Source organism: Globicephala melas, chromosome 1 (genome assembly GCF_963455315.2).
Source record: "Globicephala melas chromosome 1, mGloMel1.2, whole genome shotgun sequence".
In the NCBI taxonomy this organism is placed as follows: Eukaryota; Metazoa; Chordata; class Mammalia; order Artiodactyla; family Delphinidae; genus Globicephala; species Globicephala melas.
The window spans coordinates 93,539,857-93,567,286 of NC_083314.1; the positions used below are offsets into that span (position 1 = coordinate 93,539,857).

The following is a 27,430-nucleotide window of genomic DNA, read 5'->3' on the forward strand; positions in this document are numbered from 1 at the left end:
CCATCATTGCACTGTTTATTTGGCATTAATACATTGCTCACCACTGACACTGCAGATTTCTTTTCATCAGGGCACTTCTGACTCCTGAACACTTGACACCAGTATGAAACATTATAATTGCAGGACAGAGTGAGCCCAAAGTGAATTGGAAATTTAATTAAACTTCTTGCTTGTTTAATTGTTTAATGTGTTGCACAGTCCAACTTGCAATTCCATATTCAATTATAATGAATCTCCCCTTAGACTGAGTTTATTTGGGGTTTTAAAAATGATTCTAAAAGGGTATTGATGCTTTAAGAGATGCCTTGGTTTTATAAAATTTCAACATAAGAGATTGAGTGTTTTAGTATTAGGTTTGTATTGACTCTTGATATTGACACAAGTCTAAACGTGCAAAGTCCACAAAGGCTAGATCCCATGGGCTTATGTTTAATTTAAAATATGGCTAGCTGGCCATTTTGAATATACTAGGTAGGTTGACAATCTGAATATCTGACTGATTGGGGGAAATAGTCAAATATTAATTTTAATTGTTTATTAGTAGACTATTTGCAATTGGTTTTTAAATTCATTTGGAAAGTGAGAATTCACATGTATGTAAAGTTGCCAATAAACCTGATTTCATAAAGGTGTTTAGAGGTTAAATGCCTAATGATTAATTTAGTAGTATGCTTTAGTAGTATTTTTAATAATTTGGAGGAAAGGTAAGGCATCTGAGGATAATGTTAATGATGAATAGTAATGAGGGTTTGAAGATTCTGAGAATTAATTTGGAGATCATATTCATCATCCTAAAAACAGAATAGGAACCAAAAGGAGAGGACATTTTGGTGGAATTCAGAGTGCTGGACAAAGAGAAAATAGATAAGGCAAGATCCAAGTCCAACCACTGACTTTGCCAAGGGACTCAGGCAAGACTCTTTCCTTCTCTGGGACTTAATTCATTCACTAGTTAAAAGGGAGACAGGAATATTTGTGATCTATTTTTTGCCTTCACCACTAGAAAATTCGCTCTTATGTATGACTCTGTACAGTCTCTTTGTTGAATTTGTTGAAGGCTTGTGAAAGGCAAAAGAAGGTGTGGGAAGTGTGGAAGCTAATTGTGATACAAAAATAATAGTGGAATCTCATCCTCTTTTATTTCTGCACAACAGTTATGACATTTTCCTCTTGTGCTTGTTCTCTTCTGCTTCTCCAAATTACATTAAACCGTTAGTACTCTGTGTGTGTGTATGTGTATATGTGTGTGTTTCCAAGAACGTGCATGAATGCGCATACTGGACAATGATAATGTGGTCCCTCTGAGAAGATTGGTGCTTTCATGCCCTAACGATGATAATGTACTTTAAATTCTGCGTACTTATCCTGTAAACCATCAGGAAAATTCACTAAGTGGGCTTTGTTCCATCTGTGGAATTATAATGATGATAATGTAATACTCAAAAGTAGTGTAATTAGTTTAATTATAAATGAAGGCATTGCCTACACTCAAAACCTCAATAAAGAAATCAGGTTGATAGTCTGTGCTGATTCAGTAGAACACATCAACTTGCAAAGCCAAAGAAATTAACTGTGAACCCTTGATCAAAAAGCACAGATAGTGTATGATCCAGGAAACTTGATTACTCTTCGTTTTTATTGAGGAAGCCTTTTTGATATTAAAAGCACAAGAAGCCAGAGAATTAGTACATAGAGAATTGATTGATTACTTTATTCAATGACTTCTTCAAAGGCAGTTCTGAGGCATAACTGGGGAAACTGAAGTGAGCCAACTGGCCGTTAGCGGTCAGTACTGCTCCGTGGGAAGGATGTGTGTTGTGTGCCTTTGCAATCAGAGCTCAGAGAGACTTTCTGGAGAGTTGTGGCTCGTCGTGTGAGGATCAGATCTGAGTCGAGTTTAATAAAATCTGCTTTGGAGTGATTTGTTTATCTTCTGTGAGCAGCTTCTTTTTCTTTTTTTTAAATGGATTTATTTATCTATTTAAATGTGTACTCCTCTACTGCTTTTTCTCATCTGAACCAAAAGCACTTTGCAAATATCAGAGCTCAGATTTTAAAAAGATCATTGATTTTTTTCAATTGTCCTGAAGGTAGGCTGTCACACATCATCATTTATTTCTGAGAGAGGGATATTGATAGCATAATATTGAAATCTTTCATTAAAGATTTTTTTTTTTCGTCCAGCAATAACCTAAATTCAAAGGAGTTTTGTGTTTGCCTTCGTCTATCAGAATTGCTATTTAAAAGTACATCCTTCCCAGGACAATATAGTTATCTTGTTACTATAAGGAAAAGGAATAATGTGTCAATAAAAATTGTCATTGACTGAAAACATTCCTGTGGGATAACCAAATAGTTGAAACCGGCTCTGATTAGCTATTGAAATCTGCCCAGTATGACCAGCATTTGGTCTGAAGTCAGTAAACCCTGAGGATCCTGTCAGCTTACTCCATTCTGCCTCCCCTGCTTTTCTTCACTTTATGTCCTTTACTTCTATTTACTTTTCACCATCTGTAAGAAAAGCTCAGTTTAGGTATCAGACACCTTTGATTCAGAAAACCATTTGCGAGGTTAAGACCCTGCCCAGTGATGACACCAGTCATGTGGAATCAGGAGGAGGGGAAACATGGAGAATTCTTTATCATGTCTTTTATTTTTGCGGTACGCGGGCCTCTCACTGTTGTGGCCTCTCCCGTTGCGGAGCACAGGCTCCGGACGCGCAGGCTCAGCGGCCGTGGCTCACGGGGCCAGCCGCTCCGTGGCATGTGGGATCTTCCCGGACCGGGGCACCAACCCGTGTCCCCTGCATCGGCAGGCGGACTCTCAACCACTGCGCCACCAGGGAAGTCCTATCATGTCTTTTAAGCTACCGTTAGCCTCTTAACTGGTCTCCTGGCTGCCAGCATAGCCACCTACAAGTTCCCAATGGGCTTTGCAAGGGTGACCTTTCTAAATTGCCCATTTCCAATATGGCATTCCTCTCTCTTGTTGGACTTACCTTTCATTTTGACTCCTATTTTCACTCCTGATGTCACTGTCTTAGCTTAGATCTTCGGACTCTTCTACCTAGCCTGTTGCAGTGGTCTCCAAAGCTGTCTTCCCACCTGTCTTCCCACCTCCCCACAACATGGCTGCCAGTTTTCTTTCTAACATGCAAACATAATCTGGTTATCTGTATACAGTCCTTTAGTGGTCCCTCACTGCCCACAGAAAAAGATCAGATTCCCAGAGGAGGCACAGATGGCATCTACAGTCTGGCTCGTGCCCAGGTCCAGCCTCGTTTTTGACCATATCCAGTGCTGCAAGCAGACTGAATTCCTGGGAGCTGCCGGAACATGCTTGGCTCCTTTATTTCTCTAGGCCTTTGATCACAGTGTTCTTTACTGGCCTGGGACCTATTCCCTCCTGAGGTCTGCCAGGGAACACCTTTTCATCTTTCAAGACTCAGATCTCAGGCAGTTGCTCTCTTTTCATGCTCTCATGCCTTCTTCCACCCGCACCTGTACTATAGGATCAACCAATCTCTTCTTTATTTGCCACCATATCTTATACCTTTGGGGAATACTTTATTAGATGTACTTCTTTTTTATGTCTTTATCTTCATCTTAGTTTGAAAGGACCTTTAGGCCAGGGGCCATGCACTTTCTTTCCCCAGCACAGTGCTTGATATATATTAGGCATTTAATAAATAGTTGTTGAATAAAAGAATGACTAGAGCGTCTGAGTAACAATAAAGTGTAAGTTTCACATGAATTGAGATAAAGCACAGATCATATGGGCTACAGTGATCTGGGAAAGTCTTAAAGAAAAGGTGAGGACCAAACTACAGAGATAGACAGGATTTGGAGTGGGGGGAAGAAAGAAGGATATTCATGACCAGGAATTATAATTTAGAGCTGGGGCTGAAGTGAGATAAATGACTCCTTTGAGCTTATGATAGGATACTACTGCTGGAGATGTAATTTTCTGATTTAAGATATTTCAGTTGCTCTTCCTAACCTACATAGTAATTTCTAAATCCCTTAGGGTTGGGTAGTCTTTAAGAGTCAAATCAGAACTCAGCCCATTAATAGCTTCATGAGCTTGGCCATGAACTTTTCTGAGCCTCAGTTAGGAAATCACAAAATGGAGACATCATATCTACCTCACAGTGTTTGTTGTAACATTTAAATAAAATAACAGTATTTACCACTTCTGCTGTATTTATCATGTGTCAGGCACAGTGCAGGGACACCCCCCCCCTTTTTTATTGGAGTATAATTGATTTACAGTGTTGTGTTAATTTCTGTTGTATAGCAAAGTGATTCAGTTATACATATATACCCTCTTTTTTTAATATTCTCTTCCACTGTGGTTTATCATAGGATATTGAATATAGTTCTCTGTGCTAAACAACAAGTAGGACCTTGTTGTTTATCTATTCTATACGTAATAGCTTACATCTGCTAACCCCAACCTCCCACTCCATCCCTTCCCCAACCTCGCTTACCCTTGGCAACCACAAGTCTGTTCTCTATCTCCATGAGTCTGTTTCTGTTTCATAGATAGGTTCATTTGTGTCATATTTTAAATTCTACATAAAAGTGATAAGGTATTTGTCTTTCTTTCTGACTTACTTCACTTAGTATGATAATCTCTAGTTTCATCCATGTTGCTGCAAATGGCATTATTTCATTCTTTTTTATGGCTGAGTAGTATTCCATTATATATATATATACCACATCTTCTTTATCCATTCATCTGTCAGTGGATATTTAGGTTGTTTCCATGTCCTGGCTATTGTAAATAGTGCTTCTATGAACATAGGGGTCCATGTATCTTTTTGAATTAGAGTTTTGTCTGGATATATGTCTAGGGGTAGGATTGAGGGATCATATGGTGGCTCTATTTTTAATTTTCTGAGGAACCTCCATACTGTTCTCCATAGTGGCTGTACCAACTTACATTCCCACCAGCACTGTAGGAGGGTTCCCTTTTCTCCACATCCTCTCTAGCATTTGTTCTTTGTAGAGTTTTTAATGATGGCCATTCTGACTGGTGTGAGGTGGTACCTCACTGTAGTTTTGATTTGCATTTCTCTAATAATTAGCGATGTTGAGCATCTTTTCATGTGCCTATTGGCCGTTTATGTTTCTTCTTTGGAGAAATGTCTATTTAGGTTTTCTGCCCATTGTTGGATTGGGTTGTTTGTTTTTTTGTTGTTGTTGAGTTGTATGAGCTGTTTGTATATTTTGGAAATTAAACCCTTGTCAGTTGCATCATTTGCAAATATTTTCTCCCATTCTGTAGGTTGTCTTTTCATTTTTTTTATGGTTTCCTTTGCTGTGAAGAATCTTGTAAGTTTGATTAGGTCCCATTTATTTATTTTTGTTTCTATTGCCTTGGGAGATTGACCTAAGAAAACATTGGTATGATTTATGTCAGAGAATGTTTTGTCTATGATCTCTTCTAGAAGTTTTATGGTGTCATGTCTTACGTTTAAGTCTTTAAGCCATTTTGTGGTGAGAGGGTGTGTTCTCACTTCATTGATTTACATGTGGCTGTCCAACTTTCCCAGCACCACTTGCTGAAGAGACTGTCTTTTTCCCATTGTATATTCTTGCCTCCTTTGTCAAAGATTAATTGACCATAGGTATGTGGCTTTGTTTCTGGGCTGTCTATTCAGTGCAGGGCCCTTTATGTGTGTTAACTCTTTTACCCTTTACATCAGCTCTGCGTTGATTAGATATATTTTTGTTCTTACTTTACAACATTGGAAACATGGTGGTGCCACAAACAGAAAGAGGGAAAAATGAGAGACACACTCCCAAATTCTTTTCGGGGTAAGAAAGGAATAAGCCCCTCTGTATAGGGTGGCTGACAGCCGTGTTGAATTGTACCAGTGCACCCTCAGGTTCAAGGTAGGGTTGGGTCTGCTAAATTGTGGGCTGACCCACTAAGCTTCTTGGTGCCCTGTGGCTAGCGTAGCTTCAGCTTGCAAGCTGGAACCTTCACCCTGAAACCCCTTGTGATACTGAAAGCCTCCTTCTGGGAATTGGCCTGGGGTTTGGGGAGGGGTGGTAAGAATGCAAACACCTGTGGTTGGAGCGCTGAGCTCAGTGGGTTTGGTGTGACCCCAAGCCTAAGCTGAGGGCCATGCCCTGCTGGGGACTCTCTCATGGGCTGGCACTGCTCTTCTGATTGTGATCCCAGGGATGGGCCAGATGAAAGTCCCAGAAACCAAGACCCCTAAAATTTCTCTCTTGTGTTGAACTCGAAGTCATGTAAAAAAGAGGTTGGAAGCATTAATTTTGGAAATCACTGGACAACATTTGAATCATGACGCTTAGATTTTCTAGTTAGGTGAGCCTCAAAAAATTATTTAAGCTCTCTGAGCCTCAGTTTTATAATCTACAAATGGAGTTAATAATACTTACTTCACAGAGTTGTTGTGACGTTAAATGAGAAAATATATTGAAAGCAGCTACCATGATGCTGCATCCAGATCCTGGGCATTTAGAGGTTGCTGATGCTGATAGTTTGGGTTTTTCCTTCCAGATGAACACAGGCCAGAGTTCTGGCCAGAGGATGGCATACAGTGGCTGGGAGCCTGATCGGTCATTTCCTACAGGCTTTCATGTGTGAGACCAAAAGGCAATCTCTGGGAATACAAAGAAATCAAAACCAAGCTAACTCTCTCATTGAGCTGGCAATCTGTGAAGGGCCCAGGCCCAAAGGGAGAATCTAGGTGTAAACCAACACAAGCAAGAGGGGTCCAGACGGAGGATGGTGGCACACAATGGAGAACTGACTTGAGGGCTGAGCTGGGGGCTTCAGCGTTTTTATAGGGTGCTCACCTCTGCCCGTCTGTGTGGGGATAGAACCCTGAAGGGCAGTGGCACAAGTCTGGGGCTGAGCGGAGCTTGTGGCGGTAATTTGGGCCTGTGATGCTTGTGGCTGGGAGCCGAGGCGAGGCCCAGTGGGGGAACTCTTGAGGGAAGAAACTGTGTCCTGATGCTGCTGTGCACCCTCGATCCTCACCCAGTGTTGGGGCTTGGAGAGCTCTGTTGGCTCAGGCAGGTCCTCTTTTACCCACAAAGCAACCCTGTAAGTTCAAGGGTTTAACTGTATTTTTATTATATATTGTCCAGAGCATAATAGCCCCAAATGTTTTTTGAAATTGAGTCCATTTGCTGGAGTGTCTTGATACTTTTTGGAGGGTGGTTGTGTTGTTCTTTTTGTCGAGGTAGACTGGCACATGCATCTATTTCCAGCCAGTGAGACTGTTCTGATTTTTGTTTGGGCTGTAGCCACTTGAGTTTTAATGTTCTGTGTGCTTTGAGCCTCATTCAGGAATTTAAATTATTTTATAGTGGATAGGGACTGTAGGATAAAGAATCACAAATCACAGGACAATTTGAAGTTCATTGACAAGGATAGTGAGAAAAGTTGCTTTGCAGAATATTTTACTCTGAGTTTCTCTACTGTCATTCGTTTTGAAGGAAAAAGGAAAAAACAAAACAAAACAAAACAAAACATTCATCAGAAAGGCCGGAATAGAGGATCAGTCTAATACTTCACAGTGGAGAATGATGCTGGGTTCAGGCTTCTCTGCACAGCTTTCATTATGTTTCTCTCCTTGAAGGTCAGGAGTGTTTGCTACCCTCTGAAGGCTCTGTTTTCCTTACCTATCCAGCCTTTTCCCCACTTATGTCTAACCCTGGCTTAGTTCTAAACATTGGAATGCCTTGCCTTCTCAATGCAATTTCTCCATTCTTTCCAGCTCAAATGCTAAAACCTTCCCAGAGGTCCTAGACCTTGGTCAAGGTCATTGGCCATGTGGTTCTCATCTGTTAGCCTTTAGCAGCGCCTGACCAGCTCTGGGAAATTCTTTAAAAGGCATACAGTAGCAGCCTGTACCTTGGGATTAGTCATTTGACTCTAATTATTCTGCTGAAGGGGCACATTGCCCCCTCACCCCTCCATCCAGGTCTGTTTGACTTCTGTTACCTTCTTGGTTGTTTTGTTTTTTTTTAATGCCCTGATTCAATTTTTTGTGCCTGAACTTAGTCTGGAAGCATGAACCCATAAATGGTTCTCTTGTCCACTTTAGAACTCTGGGCATCAAGCTGTTCACCTGAACAAGTCTCTGCTTTGCCCAGCTTACATCTTTGAACACCAGTTACTCCTCCCCTACTTTGATAAAAGTTGTAGTTACATCAGCTCTGACATGGGGACTCTCAGTAGCTACCCATCCTCTCACACTCTATCTCCTCTGGTCTCTAGTTATTGTGTTTAGTTCTGTAACTGCTCAAGTTCTTACCTTCTTTACAAGTGGTCGATGTGTGAGTCATGTCTCCACAACTTTATGGCAAGCTTAGAGATGACAAGTATCTTTGTAACCTGTAAGTCCCATAAGGCCTAGAATATTACCAAACCACTTTAAAAATCTTTATTAGTTGTCTGTTATGTCACAGTAATGTTAATGATAAATATGCTTTTTTTAAAAAAATAAGTATATTTAACACTTCAACCTTCCTTTTGCTGAAGAGTGATTTTTGGTTTTGATAAATGGTAGTAGCCTCAGTTCATGACAAATTTGTACTGAAATCCTGCTCAACTTATCCTGAACTTCTACACGTGGAGTTTAGTGTAAAACAGAGGCTTTATATGCAAAAGTGGGAGTATTGATAACAACTCTTTTTTTCATATATAATCATTATAGAATTTGAAGGTGAAGTTCTTGTGAAGCTTGTCAGATTACCTTTCAGATTTCCTTCTATTGTTTCCAAATACTACTTCACAGCAGTATCATCTCTATCCCCATATGCTTCTAGAACACATTAATTCAACAGCAAACTTCATACTATCGGACTTAATTTAAAATGTGCTACAAGAACTTAAATTTACTGTGTCCACTCAGCATTCCTAATCCATGTTATCTTGAATGTTTGAGTTATGCTACAGATATACTGGACCAGAGAATGAGAAAATCCGAATTCTCTAGAACCTATCCCTTACATGGAATAGCTAACACAGTGGGAGATGCATGGCTTTTCTCTCTCTCTCTCTCTCTCCTTCTCTCTCTTTCTCTCTCTCTCTCTCTCCCCACCCCTGCCTGCCAAGAGCATAAACAATCTATTTTAATGGAAGAACTGAAGTAAAGCAAGATAATCCAAATTAACTGGAGGTCCGTGATGGTTGGGGAGAGATAAATTCACTATTGTGTTCCCAGTGTTAGAAAGTGACTGGCATATCATAGGCACTTAGTTAATTTGACTGTATGAACAAATAAAAAAATGTTTTAATATACTTATTAACTCTTTAATACAATAAGAGCTTTATTCCCATTGATTCAGGATATGGTGATGGGTAGGTCATCATTTATTTTGTTCCACCTTTATGAGGCCTCAGGGTTTTCCACTATATCCTTGTCACTTATGACAATACTAACAATAATAGTAGATATAGCATCTAGCATTTGTATAACGCTTTTCACATTTAATAAATAAAATTTAATAGGCTGTACATATATGTGCTTTCACTTTATCCTCAGAAGAAATCTGAATGATGAATAGAAAAGGATCCAAAAATGGTGACCCTTCTTCCTTCTCCCAGTCCTGGACCATAGCCTTCCTTCTATAGCAGGGATGACAGATAGAGTTCTTTGATTGGTGAGAAGACTAGAAATAGAAAGATATCAATATGTTATGTGCCAGAAGCCACACATCAAGTTTATAACAAAGACCCAAATTATATGTAGTCTGACATTTTTTCCACTTTAAATTTATTATGGATTTAACTTACTTTACATTTCATTCAACAGTTTCTTTGAGATGTCACAGAAATTCAGTGATGGATGTATATTTAAAATTGACTATAAAGTCAACATTGAATGAGATAAAGAAGTGCTATATATAGAAGATAAGAAAATACTATTTTTCAGAGCCAAGCATTATCTTATTTTTATTGGTATTTTGAAAGTATTTATTAATTTCCCTAGATAAAAAATGGTACGTGATTTGGAATACAAAGAATAAGATTTAGATGTGATTTATAAATCTCTTTTTTGTTTTCATTCCTTTTATGAATCCTTAGAAATAGGTGAAGATGTCCCTTCTGAACCCTGTTTTTTTAACTTGGTTTTTGAAGGACCTGTTTCTTTTTCATTTTTGTGCCCTTTCAAATAGCCAGCAGTGTCATTAGTATGCTACTGTATTATGAGAACAAATTATGAAAAAACAGGTAAGGATTTAGGATACTTTACTGAAAGATTTTTTTTTATGAATAAAGCCTTTTGTATTTATCCATTACCTGTTTGGTAGCTTTAATTTCACAATGTAGGATATTCTAAAAATAAATATTTGGATTTTATTCTGGATTTTTCATGTTAACAAAGGAAGGGGGAAAGAAAACACTGTTTAATGAGACTGTTAAAGTTGGATCTTACAGGAAAACCTAAATTTGAGGTAAAAAATGATTGATCTTATTTTGATTTTTGGCTAAGACTTTACTTGGTTGAAGTACACTTATTCAGAACTGGAGACCTCAGAAGTGCTTGTAACTTGACAAAAAACAACCTGGATGCACTATTGGGACACTCTTGAACGTTTACTTGGTGATTCTAATGGTGTACGAGACACTACTGAGTGAGATCCTTTGCCCAGGTAGCTCAGGGATCTGTCCTGCATATGGGGGACTGTGTGGGGAATGGTGTCTCTGTTTCAAAGAACTTCAGGTCTTTTTTAAGCTCTGGGATTTCTGTATTTATCTGACCTGTCTTCAGTCCTCATAGAGAATTGATTTATATAAGCTAATGTCAATTAAGATAACAGCCTTTTATCTGTTTCAGAAATTTCTTCTAAATTATAAGGACTACTACCTCTAGGTCTAGTATTTGAAGATTTGGCACAAATGTTTGTTTTATCTATAGATAATTTTCACGTTTGGAATTATTAAATTTGAAAAATATTTGACTAGCCAAACTTGGTATCTAATTTTAGAGGAGCTGATGGCTGTTAAGTGATGATGCATAGATGGAATAGGTCCTGAAAGGCCCCCCATAGAATTGCTTTTGCTGAGCAGTACTTCAGCATTATGCCCTTGACTCATATCAAGAGGGGCTAGAAGGGGAAGGGGTACAACTGATTTATAGGGATGTTGTTGAAGACATTGTCTATATATCTCACACAGTGTCCCTTTTATAAAAATCTATAAGAGCAATTTTTCTTACACTTTGGTGCCAGGAAAATTTATACAATTATCTTTCAAGTGATCCTGTTTTCCTCTTTGCTTTGGTTGCTAGGAAGTATAGCAGTAAATTTGTAACATGTTTAACAATTAATCAATTATATTTTGGGATACATTTTATATACTAACTTTATTTTACTCTTATGTATTTAATCTTCTTTTGATACTCCATTAAACATCAACACATTTGTTGAATGCCTGTGTATGTTAGGCACCCTGCATGATGCCAGAGATACAGTAATGGGCACATCTGACACAGCCCCAGCCTCATGGAGCTTAAATTCTTTGGGGGGAAAATAAGCATTAATCAAATAATCATACAAAGAAATGTAAAAAAGGAAATTGTTACAAGTACAATGAAGGCACATTACATGATGCTATGAGACTCTATTTTGGTTCTAATTCCTCTTTTCCTGTAAGTGTTATATCCCTTTCTATGGTAACAGAGATACATATTTACATACAGTTAGACACATACATATATACATATGTACATAAACACTGTCTCTAGAATACATTTATACTTATGTTTTCTTGTGAAAACTCTTCTTCGATATGATTAAATGGCTGATTGTTTTTCCATTATGTAGAAGTATCACAATATATATGTCCAGTACCTTATCATTGGACACAGCTTGTTAAAAATTATTCACTATTGTAAAAAATATATATTGTTTTATTTTTCATTTTTTTGAAAACCAAGGTTTTCTAAAGAGTTCTGTTTTAGCAGGGGAAAAACAACAACAACAAACAAACAAAAACCAAAACCATCCCACCCCTCACACTCAAGAAGTCTGAATAGAATCCTTTTTAATTAGTCAAGGATAGAGGGTCTTATTGACAGAAGATAGAGCAGGAACAAATGCACCATAGTTTAACTAGCTTTTCTTGGGCCCATAACCATCAGTCACTTTGTCTGCGTGGGGCAGCATCTTGCCTGTTCCAGAACATTCAATTCATGCTGCAGTACTATCCTTCTATACTTGGGGCTAGCCTTCCATGTTGAAGCACTAACAGTCTGTGTGCTTTTCCATTCATGGAAATATTTACAAATAATGAGCTCTTAGACTAAATGCAGCATCACAAAGATCACATCCCTGAGGGGGGTGAGAAGGGAAGAGCAAAGCAATCAGGGTCCAGGAATGACAGTTTCCAAACAATGTGTCTACTGTAGCCTTCCCATGTCTCTACATTTACTAATGAGCCTGAATAGTTTATTACAGGCTTGTCAATGAGTTGTTTTTCTTTATGAATTCCTTGTTCATATCCTTTGCCAAGTTTTCTATGGGTCAGTTCATCATTGTATTATCATTGATTTGTAATGGCTTCTTTTCTATCAAGAATATTTTCACATATGCTGCAAACATTTCATTCAGTTTGTCTTTGCTTTTTAATTGCCTTGCGATATTTTTAGCATAGTGATTAAACACACAGGCTTTGAGACAAATCTTTGACTCAAACCCTGTTCAATGACTTATTACCTGTGCATTTTAGTCAAGTTGCTTAACCTCTTTAAAGCTTTTATGGATTGTTATGGTTGTATTTGCTTTTTTTTTTTTTTTTTGTCTCTGGAAACAGTAGGTGTAAGGAATAAATTTAATAATGCATATTCACTGTAAAATCTTTAGAAAACACAGATAACTCTAAATTTTAAAAAATCATTCATAATTCATAATGCCTCTACCTATTCACTATGTATGTTAGCAAGCAGTTATGTCATATATTAATCACAGTTCTGGATATAGTTTGGAATAAAGTTGTTCTCCTTTAATATATTGCAGATATCTTTCTTGGTTAATATGTATGTTCACTTTATCATTGCTAATTGTTGTGTAATATTCCATCTATAGATATGCTATAATTTACCTTGTTCCTTATTTTTAATTAAATCAATTCCAATGTTAATTATTACATATGTTGTAATGAGCCTTTCATGATTACTTCTAATAAGCAGAATTTTATGTCATATGATTAATACATCTTTAAGGTTTGGGATATTTCTGTAGCTTCATCTACACTAGGTATTATCTTTTTTTCTTTTCCTTTTTTCTTTTTTGCCAGTTTGTTAATGTGAAATGATATCTTATTTAAATTTGCATTTCTTTTGGTTACTAGTCACTTAAATATGTTTTGTGTATTTATTAATTGTTTTTATTTCTTTTTTTTAATAAATTGCCCTGTTAATTTCTTTGCTAATTTTTCATTTAGAGTGTTCATTTTTTTTCCTTATAGATTTTAAGAGCATTTATATATTGCAAGGACGTTAATCTTTTATCATGAAAATTACAGATATTTTCCTGCTTTTCCTTTTCATTTTTACTGGTTTTGATTCAAGGAAAAATTGGGGGTTTTACAAATAAATAAATCTAGCTATCTTTATTTTTTACCTTTAAAGATTATGTAAGTAGTCATCAGTATTTTCTTCAAGTACTTTTATGTTTTTGTTTTTTGCTTAAAACGAATTTCAGGTTTCTCTCTAAATTTTACATTTAAATATAGATTTATAGATAAATTTGACATTTAAATAAGCTCCATGAGGGCAGTGGTTTTGTCCATCTTATTATTCCTTATTGCTGGCAGTATTCATGGCCCATCACAGGTATGTAATACATATATATCAAATAAATAATATAAATCTTTAATTACCTAAATTTTAATTTTGTTATAAAATGGGTGATAGAAATGTCCTTTCCTAACATTTTCAAAAAGCTGGAAGTGTACTTTCTAAAATGTATTTATAATCTGTTATCTGTCCTCTGTCCGGAACATTCTTCGTTTTCATCGCCTGAATTCTTGATCATCTTTAGATGTCAGCTCAAGCATTGTTTCTGTAGGAAAACCTTCTGTGATAATTGTTAGATAAGGTCACATTCCAAATTGTAAGTTTTCATAATACAATCTTTCTTTGTGACAGTTGTCACTCCTGCAGTTTCACAATTGTTTGTAGAGTTATTTAGATATTTATTTTCCCTACCAACACCAAACAGGCAGGGACTTTACTTGTTTTTGCTTATCATTATATCCCACTGCCTGGTATTAGATATTAAGTTTTTTTTTTCTTTGAATGGAAAAATAAATGAACAAACTGCCACAAAAATTGCATACTGAGTTTTTGCACATGTGTGATCCCCTTGAGGGCTTTATTATTGATCTTTGTTTGTTTTGTTATCGGCCCCATACAGATTTAATAATGCTAGCTTTAGAAGACATTTTAGTATCTCTTAGGTTATGATGGCTTACCACGTACCCCCTATAATAATTCATCATAGTTTTAAAACTTTTCCAACTATTCTCACATATTTATTCTTCCACTTGAATTTTATAATCATTTGCCAAGTTCAAAAAATTCTCATTGTATATTTGTGTTTGTGTGTGTGTCTATGTGTTGGTTTGGGAGGAAGGAATCGTTTTAAATTTATAAATTAACTTGAGGAAAGACAGTGTATTTTTAATAAAATATGCAAGCTTCTTATTCAGGAATTTGGTATGTAGCTTTTATTTACTTGAATGTTTTTTATTTCCCTCAGTTAATTTTAAAATTTTATTCATCCAGAACCTGAACATTTCATGCTATGATTTTTCTTACACATTTTTGTTCAGGAAAGAGTTAACATGGCAGGCTTGAGTTTGCTATCTTTAGCAAAGTCTGCTTTCAGGCTTAGACTTTGATTGGCATCTGGGAACTTGGGTTTTGAAATGTTCCCTTTCCCTATGGTACTAAGTGGTAAGGTTATTTGGTGTGCCAGGGGTACTGAATTTCATTGTGCTAGCCTGCCTAAATTAAAAAAAATAATAATAATACAATAGTTTATGATGGGCACCTACTTTCCTTCTGAGAGTTTTTAATGATTGTGGCTGATCTTGCCTGTGTAACCAAACCCCCAAAAATCCTTGAGCCATGAGTCTCAAGGAATCTTGCTGGGTAAAAACACTACACACGTGTTACTGCATTTTACTGATGGAGAACATTGGAAGCTTACAGATGGATTTCTCCAGACACCACCTGATATGTCTTTTTCTCTTATTAGTTTCATTAGTTTTAAGTTTCTTCTCTTGGCTTTTCCTAGTAGTCTTCATAATGTCACCTCCAAAGGATAATTCTGTGTACTTTTTAACAATATTTATCTCTCACGTTTATTTTTCTTGTCATATTATATTGATCAGCTCTTCCAGAAAAATGTCGAGTAGTATAGTTGACTTCAGGAAACTTTAACATGATTGTGATAGTGTTTTAAATATGTTTTCAGTTGTCTTTAGCTTAATATTCTTTATCGTGTTATGAAAACATCCCTTAACATCTAGTCTAACATCTAGTTCACTTAGAGTTTCATCAGAAGCACATGATACATTTTATTTTATGTCCTTTTTTGACATCCTTTGAGATGATCCATTTTCTTTGGTTCTTTATTAATCTGAGAAATTGTTATATATATATATATATATATACACATATATACACATATATATAATACATAGAAAATTTTTTAAAATTCAGAAAACTTTTAAATTTATTTTGTTTTATATTTTTGGCGGGTGGGGCTGTGTCAGGTCTTAGTAGAGGCATGTGGGATCGTCGTTGAGGCACGTAGGATCTTTCATTGCGGTGTGTGAGCTCTTCGTTGCGGCGCACGGGCTTCTATCTAGTTGTAGCACACGGGCTTCTCTCTAGTTGTGGTGTGCAGGCTTTCTCTCTCTAGTCATGGCACATAGGCTCCAGGGTGTGTGGGCTCTGTAGTTTGCGGCATGCGGGCTCTCTTGTTGAGGCACGCGAGCTCAGTAGCTGTGGCATGTGGGTTTAGTGGCCCTGTGGCATGTGGGATCTTAGTTCCCTGAACAGGGATTGAACCCACATCCCCTGCATTGGAAGGCAGATTCTGTACCACTGGACCATGAGGGAAATCCCTAAAAAAATTTATTTTAAGTGAGACATGATATAACTAAGTATCCCTAAGGTAATAGAGTATCCATATTATTTTAAATGAGTTTTAATTCTTGCTGTGGAAAACAAGATTAAGTATTATTGCTTATAGTAATTTACTGCCTTTTAAGTAATAGAGGTTAGTAGAAGGATGCAAGGTGAGATGCATCATCTTGTGATGTCATAGAAGATAAAATAATTTAATAGAATAATACATAGAAAAATTAAGATTGCTCAGCATTTTCTTATGGGACAGTTAACTGTAATTTTATGCCCAGCATGTGTTTGTCAAAATGTATATTTTCTGAATTTCAGCAATATTTACACATACAGCTATGTGTGTATATATTTTTACTTTTCTGTGTATTTTTGGTGCAAAAAAAAGCCTGCTGCATTCAGACAAGTATTTTTCAAAGCACCAACTTATGCTGCCAGCTCTCTCACCTAACTTTTAATGCAGTATGATGAAATAAACTATTTTGTGTTTTGCATAATTGTCACAGTGCCCATAATGGTGATTTTTTTTTTCCTGTTGGAGTGGGCACCCAGATATGAACTGAATATTTGAATGTTGGTAATATTGACAGGGCATGAGATAGTATGATGTCATAAATTGATTCTCATCTTCCACTCTAATTAGTCATGATCATTATACATTATTTTATTTTGCTAATATTTGCTTCCTGTGTTCTAAAACTATATTACTAAAAGATATCAGTTTATAGTTAAAATTGAGAAGAATGTTAATCTTAAATATATAAATTTTTAAAATAATAGCTGACTATAACTAACTCCTGTCATACTTACTACTGAAATATATTTGTATCTATGAGTTGCATTCTAGTTCTTGTAAAAAAATTAAATATTCTCACAAGGAAGAGAGGATGTAGGTAAATAAACATAAATTACAACATTTAATTGAAATTCAGTTAATCATTGTTTTTCTTCAGCTTTTATATGGGAGATAAAATTTTTTTGGCATAGTAAAAATATCTTTATCTCTCTTGTACTCCATCCAAATTTCCATCTGATAATGTGGCAAAAGCAGCCTTCTGAAAATAAGTAAAGTAAATGCTATAGTAAAAGCATGTTTTTCTGATTTCCATCAACCATAAATGTCTAGCAGCTTATTTTCCTAGTCGAATGTTTGATAGCTGTAAAGGTGAGCCAAGTTAAAAAGGAGAAGTCATGCCCCCTGCCCTCAATCACCACATAGGCCAGCAGTGAGATGGACATGTAAACAAGCACTTTTAATGCTATGTGGTGATTTCTTTTAGGGGTTGTACAAAGTTAATGAAAGCCTAGGTCATTCATATTAAGTTGGCATTGGGGTGTCAAGGAAAATGTTATGGAGGCTGACAAATTTGAACTTAGGTGTTGCTCCCACACCCTCCTTTGGTAATTGGCCCCACTAATCCTGCCTAACATTATTTCCTAGTATCTCTGTAATAGGTTTCTTCAGAGAAACAGATCAAATAAGGTGTGTGTATATATATATATATATATATATATGTGTGTGTGTGTGTGTATGTTTGTGTATGTATATGTGTGTGTGTATTATATGTCATAAGGAATTGTCATGCACTTAGGGAGGTTGGTAAGTCCCAAGATCTCTAGGGTGAGTCAGTAAGCTGAGACTCAGGAGAGCCAAAGGCATAGTCCATATGAGTTCAAAGGCCTGAGAACCAGAAGAGCTGATGGTGTGGTTTTGTCCTTCGACCTGAAGACTTGAGACCCAGGCAAAGCCACTGTTTCAGTTTGAGTCTGAAGGCAAAAAGAGTCTATGTCCCAGTTCGAAGGTGGTCAGGCAGAAAGAATTCTCTCTCACTTGAGGGAGGGTCAGCCTTTTAATTTTATTTGGGCCTTCAACTGATTGGATGAGCCCCACTCACATTAGGGAGGGCAATCTGCTTTACTCAGTCTCAGATTTAAGTGTAATTTCATCCAAAAATACCTTCATAGAAACACCCAGGATGATGTTTGACCAAAAATTTGGGCAACCCATGGACCAGTCAAGTTGACACTTAAAATTAACCATCACACTGTCACAGATGATGCCCTGATCTGTCCATTGTTCTATGAACACTTGATATTCACTTGTGAACTTTCAGTCTTGTTTTCCCCCAAAACTTATATCACTTTCCCCCTTTCCTTTATCTACTAAATACCACTGACTTTCTCTAACTAATGTAACCACTAACTGATCTCCCCTCTTTATTTCTTTGCTCCTCAATTATAAATTTTCGTTATTTCATGGTTGTTTTTGTTTCTCTAATTCAGTGGACAACTTTCTGAGGGTGTGATGACTATGCTTTTTCTTTTTTCAGTCCTTTTCCCTCTAAGTAGAAGAATACTTAGTATATAGATAGGGATATTTGTTAATTAATTTATTTATTCAATAATATCAACTTAATATATATTAGATAGGAAACACTGAGCTAGGTCATGGTAATATAAACATAAACAGCATAGAACAGCTTTCTGGTTGTTGGAAGCAGATGGTAAGTGGTTATAATACAATGTAGTATTACACTAGAAGGCTGAAAAAGTACTTTGGAAATCTAGATGATATGATAATCACTATCTTTATCATGCAGACTCAAATAAGATATTATCAAAGGAGTCACATTTTTTAATCTGGTCCTAAATGAGTAACTAGGTAAATTAACAGTTGTAAGTTAGGGGAAACATTTAGAATGAATGGACTACAAAACCGAGGGTTATGGATGAGAAGAATATGCTTGAGAAATGTGAGAAGGTCTGTGTGTCTATAGTGTATGGCTTGTGAGTCTTTGGGAAAGAAGAGGCAGGTGAGAGGTAGATAAAGCTATAGCTTAATACACTTTGCATGCCATTGCTAGAAGTTTTAACTTTATCCCTGTAGGCAATAGGAACCAGTGGACATATTCAAAGGAGTGAGTGACATATCATATTTTCATTTTTAAAGGTGATTCTGGGAATAGTATGGAAGATGGCCTTAAATAGGCAGAGAAAGTAGGAGATGGAATAATTAAGAAGTTCATTGTCACAATTTAGTTAGGAGAGATTGAGGGCTTGAATTAGGTAGTGAGAAGAGAGAATGGAACTTGCATTTTAGAGGAGGTATTTTTAAGGTTGAATCAATAGAAATTGGTCACAGTGTCAGGGAAGGAGAAATTGGAACATGAGAGGTTAAGAGAGAATGAATATGTAGGAAGGTTTCAGGGAGAGGGAAAAATTCATCATGACTCTTGAGTTTCTCAGCTGGAAGATGGGGTGAATGGTGATGGATTGAAATCAGAATTTGATTAGAATCAGATATGTTGCTTCAGGGTTTCATACATAGCAGCTCCATTGCTGTCATCTATTGAAAATCAGCCCTCGACACAAGGGTTTCTATTTTTTAAAAAAAGAATCAAGTATGTTAGGAAAGGTATGGAGTTGAGTGTTGGATGTGCTGCGTTTGAGATGCCTGAGGAACGGTTGGAATGCAGATCTGCAGGATGAAGAGGATGCCTAGGCTGAGCCGAGCTGTGTAGTCCTTATCTTGGCTCCCACATGGAACCAGGTGACAAGAGGGGGCAATTGGAGGAGAACATGTAGTTATAAGGAGACTTAAGAGGATCAACGTGCCTCGCTCTATACATATTTGATTGACTGATTAATTGTATTAATAATGGGCCCTATATGAAGCAAAAGAAATGGAATCTATGAGATTCCACTCACGTTCTCATAAGTAAACTGTAGTATATCAAAGCAGGTTATGAAAATGGAATCCTTTCTGTATAGCTGCATGACCAAGCAAGTGAGCTGACTTATATTGGATCTTCAGTTCTCATCTGCAGGCAACTCAACCCCATAATTGGTCTTGCTATGTCCACTCTTGCTGCACTTCAAGGAATTCTCTACATAGTAGCCCCAGAGATTTTTTTTTTTGGTCAACTAAATGTGAGGTCAATCCCTATGTAAGATCAACTCTTTCCTTGGCCCTGCCAACCTCTCTTACACATCTCCTACATTGCCCCTCTTCACCCACCAGGCTCCAGCTAAAGGGCTCTTCTTTCTGTTCCTGCTTCACGGCCTATGTATATGGTAGGTGCTCAATAAATATGAAGTGAATGAATGACTCTACCTTATAGGTTTATTATGAGAAGTAAATGTGAAAAAATATATGAAGAGTCAATTAATGTGCCTGGTACATTAGAGGTGTGCAATAAACTCTACTTTTGATCATTTTTGTCCTTGTGTTACCAAATCTATAAACCTGATGTTTCTTTATCCTCTTCTCCTTCAACCTGCCTTTCTAGCTCTTCCCATCTAGCCAACTTACTGTGTTTGACTTTTGCATCTCCATGTGTATTGATGTCTCTCTTCTCTTTAGTTGGTGCTTCATATGACTTCATCTAATTCCCTGGGCTTTTTGCATATGTGTCCTCTCCTAAGTAACCCCATTTCTTATTGTGCTTAAATCATTATGTATGGATTCCTGGTCCCAAGGACACTGAACATACAACAACCTTCCTGCAATGAAATTCCCAGGAGAATGGGGACCCTCTAGAAATTCCCAAGACTATCAAGGGACTCTTCACCACTCATAAAGCATGATCCTGATCACATCATTATTAATGTGGATTTGGAATCAGCAATTTATAAATTAGAGCCAAGACTCACTGAATACCAACTCTGGGCTAGGCAAAGTCCTAAGCACTTTATATAAATTACCTTCCTTTACAAGTTTGATTTTATTAGTATTCCTGTTTTATACTTACTAACCTGCCCAAGGTCACCCTGCTAGTGATTTGCAAGTTAGGATTTAAGCCCAGGTGGTCTAATTTCAGATTCCTGCCCTCAACTATGCTTTTATATTCTATAATGTCTCAATAGCAGTTGCAGGGTCATAGAGTTAACTTTTATTCTTTAATGTTTGATTTAAAATTTTTAAAATAATATGCAGTTTTAGTTAAAAAAAAAAAACAAAACTTCCAACAGTTCCTTTCTATCATTCTACCCTACTACTTCAGGTCTCACTTAACTTACGGCAACTACTGTTAACAATATTTTCTGAGTTTTTGTCTTTATATAAGATTTTTCTTTTTAACCTCTTAGTGTCATCTTCCTCTCAGCTTTTGTCTTCTGAAAAGTCAGCTTATTCCTAGTTAGTTGGTGAAAGTGTTAAATACAAATGATGATACACACACACACACACACACACACACACACACACACACACACACACACACAACTTGAGTTGACCCTAGGAGAAAGGTGTTCTACCTATATCCCAGGCAGACTTCTAAGATTAATTAAATTCTTACCTATTTGGTATCTATTTACTTGAGTTCCTGCCTGAAGGAGACCCACTTTTATTCTAAAACTCCAGGGTGATGAATTCTTCAAGTTCCCGGGACCGAAGCTGCTATTTGACAATTCTTCTATGACTATCACCTTGACGCTCAGAGAGAAATGGACAATGGCCCTTCCCGTCTGGCTATATGGACTCAAGAATCAAATGTTTTCTAAACAATGTGAAGAGAGTTTTGTTTCTAGATCATTATCTTTTCCCACCTTTTCCCTTCCTGCAGCAGAACTCTACTTCTTCATCAGTGACAAAAAAAATGCCTCTATGGAAACGGCCGTGCTTTTCAGCATGCAGTGGAACATTTTCCTAAAAAGTGAGGTCACCAGAAGCACAGAGCAGAGAAATCCCAGATGGCACTAATATTTGATTTCATTTTGAGCTCGCTCATATTCAGCAGATGGATTGGAAGGCTGACCTTGCTGACACTTCTGCATCACTGCCTGCTACTCCAATTGCCTTTGTGAATGTTTTTTCATAAGGCTTCTCCTGGTACCTCAGAGATTGATGCCTGGTCGCCCGCCTGTGTCATGCTTCATTACGCCAATGTGGTTGAGAGTTGCTGTGTTCTATAAAAGGGGAAATCCTAGCTCATCAGTATCTCAAACTTTTCCTACAGTCTCACAAATTGCTTGTAACATCTCAGAGAACATCATCTTCGCTTTCTAGGTGTACCTCTGATCTGTATTCGTTTTTAAGTTATCCTTTCCTAATTTTTCTGCTTTCTTTGGTGACATGGACAAATTAAGAATAATATAAAAAAATCCTCTGGAAATGACTAAACTTAACAGTTTCCAACATGCCTATTAGACACGAAAATCTAATTATATGAAGGTGAATATTGTTGAATTCCTCCTTGCAGTATAGCTTTGGTGGCTAAGAGCACAGACCTGGGTTGGAGTTCCCAGCTCTGCCATTTCCTTTACTTTAATGTAAGCCTCCGTTTCCCTGTTTGTAAACAAGTGATATTATTAGTGCCTACCGGTTAGGATTGGTGTGAAGGTTAAGTGAGATATAATGAACAAATCATATTTTTATCACAGTATCGGCACAGAGTAAATACACAGTGAATGTCATTGTGCAGTATACTTAGTATTCTTTTGCATATGTGTATAATATAAAGGATAAAATAATTTTGCTTAGTTTTTGGATTGCAAGGAAAGTGGACCGTTTGTTAAGGAGGAAGTTTTTAATGATCAGACTGAGGCTTTGTTTCAACACTTTTTATAAAATTGTATTCACTTTTACAGATCATTACATAATCCACATACCTGTTTGGACAGGGACCCTGTGGAAATGCAGCACACCCTCTTCCCCTTCCTCCTGCCCCCTGCAGCTCGTTTCTGTTTCAGTGATGTGGCTAGAGAAAAGAAATGATCACACAGTGTGAATATCCTGACAGGTTGACCTACATGGCCATTCTGTAAAGTTCCCTGGGAACACTCAATGCTGAGAAGGATTAGGTTGCTTCAATCTCTACAAGTTGCTGGTTCTGACACAACCAGATTTTGGTGCATATTTTAAAGCAAAGCATACTTTGGCTTAGAAAACACTGCATATTTAATAGCCTATTTGACTGAATCACCTCTCTACCCAATGTAATGTTGATGAATTAGACTGCGATTTTGTTGTGAAACTTTCTTGAGGATGTTACTTTTTTCCCTTTGTATAGGTCCAATATAAGGCCAGACTATGCAGACTCCAATTTCCATGAGTTCAAGATGCACACCTTCAACCGGGTTACATCCTGCAAAGTCTGCCAGATGCTCCTGAGGTAAGTTTGTGTGATCCTGGTTTTCAGTTTAAAGGAACTGGTATAATTGCCAAATGTTTCAGACTTTGCTAAGGTCCCAGCAAAATGTTCTCAAGTGGGGATATTGCCTTACGAGTTTGGATCCATCAGGTCCTTCCTTGGCCTTGTGCCTGGACAGTTCCTTCAGAACCCAGGAAGGTCCTCTCCCTCTGCTGAAGGGAACTGCATAGCACTGTGTTCTCTTGTTTTGCTTTCTGGCAGTAATGATTTCCTATAGGCAGAATTTCGCACCTTTTAACCTATCACCCTCTAATTTTACCTTGCAGGGGAACATTTTATCAAGGCTATTTATGTGTTAAGTGTGGTGCAAGAGCACACAAAGAATGTTTGGGAAGAGTAGACAATTGCGGCAGAGTTAATTCTGCTGGTAAGTCATGTTTATTGTTGTGATTCTGCTTTTAATGAGAATATAAAACTTGCTAAACACAATTAAGGCTTAATTTACTCATAATATATGTTTATTATAACACATCGCCTTTTGAAACTATCGTTTATGAGCACAATTAGGAAATTGTTGGAAATTCTTGTGACTTTTATACATACCTGGGAGGCTGAGGGCTTCAAGAGGGACTTGGAAGGTTCCATATCACCCATTTCATTCACCCCTAACCCCTAAATTTTAACAACACTGTACAGATACAGCTAAAACACACAAATGGAGGTGTACAAACAAAGCAAAACAAAATGGTTCTTTAATTCTGTCTTTGGTTTTTGAATTTCTCCTTTTTTTCTCTTAAATATTCATCTCCGAAATGCTAATGCTGCCAGGGGTAAACATTACACAGACTAATTCATGAATTGAATACATTGTCATTTTACAGCATTTAACAAAGAGCACGTATCCTTTGGAGTTTGTGTAAATATTTTCCCCTTGGTTTTTAAAAATAATGCTCCGTGATTGTGACCTGAGCCAGTTTCTAAAACTGTTGGCAATTATGCATTCAGTAGCCTTTTGCCTCTGTCTGCTCCTCTTGGGCTCTCTTCCTTCTCTTTCTTTTCTGGCCTCTTTATTCTTTCTCTTTCTTCTTCTTTCTCTTTGTCCTTTTCCCCTGAGTTGCTCTGTGTTTTATCAATAAGACCTTTCAAAATCAGTAAAACTTTTTGAAAAGAAGAAAGGGATCTTTAACAGCTTGAGTTCAGAAGGTAGCCACGTCAACCTTTGATTTTCCCAAAGGGAAAGGTGGACATTGAATTATTTTGGATAATACGAAGAAGAGTGAAACAGAGGATAATAGCTCATTTCAGAGCTGAGTTCAGAAAATAGGCAATCGTACAAAAGGTGTGAATCCTATTAGAGGACTGAGATCACAGCACATTCCTCTCACTCGGCTCCTTCTGTAGATGTATTTTCAGGGCCCCACGAGCCATTGTCGATGCCAGGCATGGGCAGTGCAAGGAGAGAGAGCCCGACATTAGTTGAGCACCTGCACTGTGCCTGCCCTGCCTGGGCCTCTGCCGGGCCTTTCCTGGAGGGACTCGTTCAGTCCTCAAAAGAGCCCTTCCCAGTTTCTGATGGAGGTCACAGTGCTTATGCAACTTGCTCAAGGGCTGTTAGGTAAAGGAGACAAGATTAGCACCTACTAATGTTTCTCAAGGTCTGAAACAATCTACAAAGGTATAAAATATAAAAGAAATACTACATATATTTATTATTATTATTATTATTTAATCGCCTACCTGAAACAATTTATCACTTAAATTTCTGTGGTTCCATCTTTATGTGTTCTGTCCTTTAATCTCTTTGAGGACAATTAACATGTTACTTGCTCACAGTAGGTGGATGGATTTTTATAAACCCCCATAGCCCTGTCTTATGAGTTTCAGTCTCTGAGGAGTATAAAATGACCCCATAGTTGGCAGGGTTCTTTCAGTCTAAAGGGAATAGTGTAGGAGAGTGGTTGTGAGTCAAGCAGAGATGATTGAAAATCTGGCTCTGCTCTTAGCTAGCTGCATGAGCTTGGGGAAAATATGTAAACATTTCATTTATTCATCTGAAAAATGGAACTTAGAAGATTATTGTGAGGATCATATGAATTAATGTTTATGCCTAGCAAAGTGCCTGGACACAATAAAAATTCAATATTTTCATCCAAGGTGTTATGATGAGAAGCCGGTTTTTGAAAGGAATGGGTTTTAATCTGCATTTTGGTTGTTTTTGTGATGTGGAGCAAATGTGTATAGAGAAACTAGTGAGCACCAAACTTTGAAGTGATAGACAAGAATGACATTAAAAGGACTTAAAATTTTTACGTTGCACACAAGTCAGTAGGAAACAGTTGGGAATTCCTGGTCTAGCCAGATACGAGAGTGGTATATTCCCAGTGTCTGTTCCAGAGTCATTGGGTCAGTGTCTTCTTCTGGTGCATGAGTTGCTCTATGGAAGGAGACAGCATGAGAAGGCATTAAAGCCTATCAGCTCTGGAGTCTTGGTCGGCTTGGAATGAGGCTCCACAATTTTCTAGCTGGGTGACTTTGGTCCACAGTTACTTAACTTTTTTTTTTTCTTTCAATCTTTTGGCTGTGCTGCATGGCATGTGGGATCTTAGTTGCCCGACCAGAGATTGAACCTGTGTCCCCTGCATTGGCAGCACAGAGTCTTAACCACTGGACCACCAGGGAAGTCCCCCAGTTACTTAACTTTTTAAAGGCTTAGGTTCTGCCCTTATAAATTAGGGATAATAATAGTACCTAGCTTTCAAAAGTGTTTTGTTTTTTTGAATAAATCTGTAGTAACAGGTACTGCTCTAAGTGCTTTACCACCGTTAGCTCATTTAGTCCTAGAACAATTTTGTAAAGTTGGTATTATTGCTATTTTTATCTTAACAATGATGAGAAATTGAGGCACAGAGAAATAAGTAACATGTCTGAGTTGCTTAATCAGTAGACCTAAAATTCAAATCCAGACAAGCCAGCTCCTGAGTTTGTTCTTAACCGCTGGGTTGGCGACCAGTCCTGTGAACTAGCTGTGATGATACGTGCCAGGTGCGTCGAATGCATAGTACCTAACCCAAGTACATAATCAAGTGCTTGGCTTTCTCTGTGAAAGAGAGAGAAATTCTAATCTGTGTTTGTTTGTTTTTTTTTAAGCAAAAAACACTTCAAATTTAATTAAGTTAGTAACTACCAAACGTCTTTAGGTTTAAATGTTCGGATGTGCTGCAAGAAATTCAGGTATCTCTGGGGACCATGCCTGTCCTTTCCCCATGGAATGTCTAATAGCTGGAAGTAATTTAGACACCTTAAGCTCCAGGGCCTCTTATTTTAAGATGAGGAAACTGAGTCAGAAAGAGTATGAAAATAAGAATAACAGTTAGTGCTTTGCAGATTATAGATAATGCTTACTTATACTCATTCATCAAAAGGTAGGATTGTTCTCTAAACTCTTATTTAATTCATTATAAAGCAAGAAATAGTTGTTTTAAACCTCTGGCTAAATTTGCTTCTTGGAGTTTTGAACGTAATTCCCTTGCTCTCTTGATTCTTTCTCTGCTTTGCATCCTTAGTTGTCCTCCATTCTCCTTATGTTTTGCACAGCTGTGTCCTCATTCTCATCCTCTCTCCTCTTTCTGTCCTTTCCTGCTCAAGATTTTTAAGAGACTGATAGCATTGAATGCTCGTAGTTAGTTAATTAGTGTTATGAAGGAGGCTCCCCTTTTTTGCCTTTGGATTAAGATTTGATGGGTAGCCCTTAGAAATAAAGGGATCTATCCTCAGAGCGAAGAGGAACTTCCATTACAGCTCTATCAGTAGCCTTCTGTCCCTCACTTCCAAAAAGATACTCTCTGAAAGTTGGAAGTCATGATACCCTCTCCTCAACATCACCCCTTCCTGCTCTGATGTAGGTAGTGATCATGCGTAGAGTGTGAGTTTCATCTTGGTGGGTCTGTTATGAATGTGATAAAATAGGTAGTATTTTGAGGACATGGACAAGCTAGACTTTATGGGCTGTTACCTATCCTATAGAGAATCCCAATTCCCAATATTGGTTTAAGTTTTGCACAGTTCTTTATTTCAACATCCAAGAGTAATTGCTTGCAGGAGTTCAGCAAGGTAACTTTCCATGAGTGATATGACTAGAGAAAAACGGGTGTAAGGAAGGAGGGCAGGAGGAAGGACATAATATATCAGAGGCTAG

General features: G+C 37.4%; 1 protein-coding gene across 3 annotated transcripts in view; it reads left to right on the top strand.

The window, feature by feature from the left end:
- The window catches only part of VAV3 (vav guanine nucleotide exchange factor 3), a 396,567-nt gene that overhangs the window by 223,167 nt on the left and 145,970 nt on the right, over positions 1-27,430 (top strand). For all 3 annotated transcript variants that reach the window (XM_060301805.2, XM_060301801.2, XM_030868866.3), the window contains exons 16-17: positions 23,155-23,256; positions 23,562-23,662. In XM_060301805.2, the coding sequence (XP_060157788.1) occupies positions 23,155-23,256; positions 23,562-23,662 (203 nt within the window). The remainder of the gene's footprint in view (positions 1-23,154; positions 23,257-23,561; positions 23,663-27,430) is intronic.